General features: G+C 51.2%; 1 protein-coding gene across 1 annotated transcript in view; it reads right to left on the bottom strand.

Moving 5' to 3' along the window:
* Nucleotides 1–6: 6 nt before the first annotated feature.
* The window catches only part of ZNF317 (zinc finger protein 317), a 24,595-nt gene continuing 20,916 nt past the window's right edge, over nucleotides 7–3,685 (bottom strand). The window contains exons 6-7 of the mRNA XM_011994315.1: nucleotides 3,326–3,375; nucleotides 7–3,254 (exon numbers count right to left, since the gene is read on the bottom strand). Of these exons, the coding sequence (XP_011849705.1) occupies nucleotides 1,935–3,254; nucleotides 3,326–3,375 (1,370 nt within the window). The 3' untranslated portion in view covers nucleotides 7–1,934. The remainder of the gene's footprint in view (nucleotides 3,255–3,325; nucleotides 3,376–3,685) is intronic.

The following is a 3,685-nucleotide window of genomic DNA, read 5'->3' as shown; positions in this document are numbered from 1 at the left end:
AAAGACGCCACGGGGAAGGCCAGGGTCACTGTGAGCTTTCTGCAGTCACTTCCTTAGACTGTGGCTTTCATCCGCACGGTCGTAAGGTGGATCTTCCAATACTAGGTACTGGATCTCTTTGCAAGGTGAAAAGTAGGGGGTAAAGCAAAGAACAAAACATACGGGGAGGAATTCAGGTTTAAGAATGACCCCTGTTCAAGAGCTTTCTCAGAAGCCCACGTGGGGACATCTGCTGATCTGTCAGTGGCCAGGGCTGTGGGACATGGATGGTACTAGCTGCAAGAAAACCTGGAAGAGATTTTTTAAAATTTAGATTAGCACACTTTACTAATCTGACAGAACCTGGATTCTCTTGATAATGGAAAAAGATAAGAGTGGATACCAGGGAAGCCACTAGAAGTATCTGTCACTCTTGGCTGGACAGCAGGCTGCAAACATGCCACCACTTCATGGAGGCATCGTGCTCTGGTCGCAATCCATGTGCATCAGGTACCAGTAACAAACCGGTACTGAGAAGTAGCCCCATGTCACACAGATCTAAATATGCCATTGGTCAAGGGCGTTGTCCAAAAGGAAATTAGGATGTTATCAAGGATGAAGCTATAGTAAAAATACTATATACAAACCTTTCTTGATGAGGCTTAAGGGTTATTTAGAGGAGTGTAACCTTAAAAATAAAGACGAAAAATTTATGAGCGGGACTCCGTTTTCATGATGAGAGAGTACGCGCAATCCCGTATTCATCAGAAAATCTCGCTGGGGCTTCTCTCGGGGCTCTGTCTCCATGATGAAAGAGTAAGTGCAATCCCGTATTCACTGGAAAATCTCCCTGGGGCTTCTCTCCCAGTGAGAATGTTCACATGCACAAGTGAGGGGACCATGGCTGGAATCATTTCCACATAGGAATTATCAGCGCTACTTGTATTTTAAAAGTTTTGTCAAAGAATTTCTCCTAGCGTAAGTGCTCACAAGATTCATAAAAACAGAGGGGTTGCTGCAGGCAGTAACTGACGAATGACTGCAAGATTATTTTCAAGCTCAGCAACAGTGACGTTCGGGGGCACGAATTCTTCGTTGTGGGGGGCTCCTGTGCACTGGAGGGGACTTAGCAGCATCCTGATGTCTTCTTACTACAAGTCAGGAGTATCTTCCCCCGTTTCTAACCACCAAAAATGTCTCTAGACATTGCCAAATGACGCCTGGACAGCCAAATCGCCGCCCGGCTGAGAACCCATGCTGTAGACCAAGGGTCGGCCAGGTTTTTCTGGAACGGGGCAGATGACAGGAAGTAGTTCAGACTTCACTGGTCACAAATGTTCTCTGTCACACATTCTTCCTCCTTAAAGGTGGAACCATTGTTGTTAGCTGGCAAACCATACGGAGACAGGCAGCTGGCCGTGGTTTGCGGCCCGTTCATGACCTTCCCACGTTCCTTACTTGACTGATTTCTCTCTTCAGTCTGATTTCTCCCATGAGGACTCCAGTGAGACTAGGAAGGGGGGTTCCCCAGCCACTGCATTTACAGAGATGCTCCTAGTGTGCTTATTATTACTCATGGACCCAGAAGGCTAGAAGTGGTCTGAAGTCATTTTGACATTAAATGCCAAGCTGGGATTTTGACATTAAATGCCAAGCTGGGATTTTGACATTAAATGCCAAGCTGCCATTAAGTCCTCCCGTGTTTAAGAGCCGAATGTACCCTGAGGGCTTCTCCTTGCTACAGACGTACATTTTCACCCCCAGCGTGAGTTCTCACAAACCTCTTACGGGATGAGAACGCCTCGTCTTCCCACAGTTTTTACAGGAACTGGACTTCTCCCAAGTTCCGTGGATTCTTTTGCACCCAGTAAGGTGCGAGCTCACAGAGGCTTCCTCTTGCACCCACGAGGTCTGTTTCCGGTCTGAGTCATCCCGTGTCTTTAAAGCAGGCGCGCTCACTGGAGCCTTTTCCACACAGACGACACAAAGAGCTTCTCTCCCCGGTGAGTCTTCACGTGGCTCCTGAGGGATGAGTGGTCGCTGAAGGCTTTCCCGCAGACAAGGCATTCGTAGGGCTTCTCCCCAGTGTGGATCCTCCTGTGCACGTTCAGGTTGGAGCCTATGCTGAAGGCCTTCCCACAGTGATCGCATTCGTACGGTTTCTCCCCCGTGTGGCTTCGCATGTGCGTCTTCAGCGTTGACTGGTTCCTGAAGGCCTTGCCACACTGCCTACACTCCACGCGTTTCTTCACCAGGTGAATGCTCATGTGCCTCCGCCGGGATAAATAGTCACCGAAGACTTTCCCGCAGGCGGCGCATTCGTAGCGTCTCTCCTGCGTGTGTATCTTCCTGTGTGCGGTGAGGTTGGAACTCGCGCTGAACGCTTTCCCGCAGAGATCGCACCCGTATGGTTTCTCTCCAGTGTGAGAGTTCATGTGAGTCTTAAGGATGGACTGGTTTCGGAAGGTCTTCCCGCACTGCCGACATTCCACGGGTTTCTTGACGATGTGAGTTCTCATGTGTTTCCTCCGGGACACGAGGTCGCCAAAGGATTTCCCGCATTCTTTACATTCGTAGGTCTTCTCCACCATGTGGTTCTTCTTGTGCAAATTAAAGTTCGACTTCCAGCGGAAGGCTTTGCCGCACTGCGTGCACGCGTAGGGCTTCTCCCCCGTGTGATTCCGCACGTGCTCTTTGAGGTGGGAGGGATGCTGGAAAGCCTTCCCGCAGTCGTGACACTCGTAGGGCCTCTCTCCGGTGTGGGTTCTCTTGTGTGCAATGAGGTGGCAGCTCCGGCCGTACGCCTTCCCGCACTGATCGCACTTGTAAGGCCTCTCGCCAGTGTGGACTCTCATGTGGATTTTCAGGGCCGAGAGGGTCCGGAATGCATTTCCACACTGACTGCAGTCAAAGGGCTTCTCTTTGAGGTGAGTTCTCGCGTGGCTCCTAAGGGCTGAAGGGTCGTTGAAGGCTTTCCCGCAGTCGCTGCACTCGTAAGGCTTCTCCCCCGTGTGGATTCTCCTGTGCCGTGTGAGGGACGCGCTCGTGGTGAAGGCTTTTTGGCACTGATGACATTCGTGCATTTTTCTCCCGTCGTACATGCTCACGTGCTGAGTGAGGTGCGGCCTGCCCTTGAACGCTACCCCGTAGTCGCGGCGGTGATAGGGCCTCTTGCCAGCGTGCCTTCCCATTGGCTGAGTGAGATGAGGGCCCATGCCGAAGACTTCCAACAAGTGAGCGTATTCGGTGGACTTCTCTGCAAGACCGGCTCTTTCCTGTTGGTTAAGACGTGAGTGTTAAGGCAATTCTCATATTCATTGCAACCCTAAGCGTCATCCCCGCATACACTGCTGTGAACAGATAGAAGCGCATTACTATGACTAGAGCTGTCACCATCTGCCGGGCGGACATGTTGTCCCTACCCCGTTTGAGCTCCATCAAAGACAACAGGTGAATGCCAGGCCACAAGGCTCCACGTATGTTACTTTATTATTATTTTTGTTTGTTTTGAGACGGAGTCTCGCTCTGTCGCCCAGGCTGGAGTGCAGTGGCGCAATCTTGGCTCGCTGCAGCTCCGCCTCCCAGGTTCACGCCATTCTCCTGCCTCCTGAGTATCTGGGACTACAGGCGCCCACCACCACACCCAGCTAATTTTTTGTATTGTTAGTGGAGACGGGGTTTCACTGTGTTAGCCAGGATGGTCTCA

The sequence above is a fragment of the Mandrillus leucophaeus genome, unplaced genomic scaffold (assembly GCF_000951045.1).
Source record: "Mandrillus leucophaeus isolate KB7577 unplaced genomic scaffold, Mleu.le_1.0 Scaffold451, whole genome shotgun sequence".
NCBI lineage: Eukaryota > Metazoa > Chordata > Mammalia > Primates > Cercopithecidae > Mandrillus > Mandrillus leucophaeus.
The sequence above is the reverse complement of the archived record's forward strand: the minus strand, read 5'-3'. Positions and strand labels throughout refer to the sequence as shown.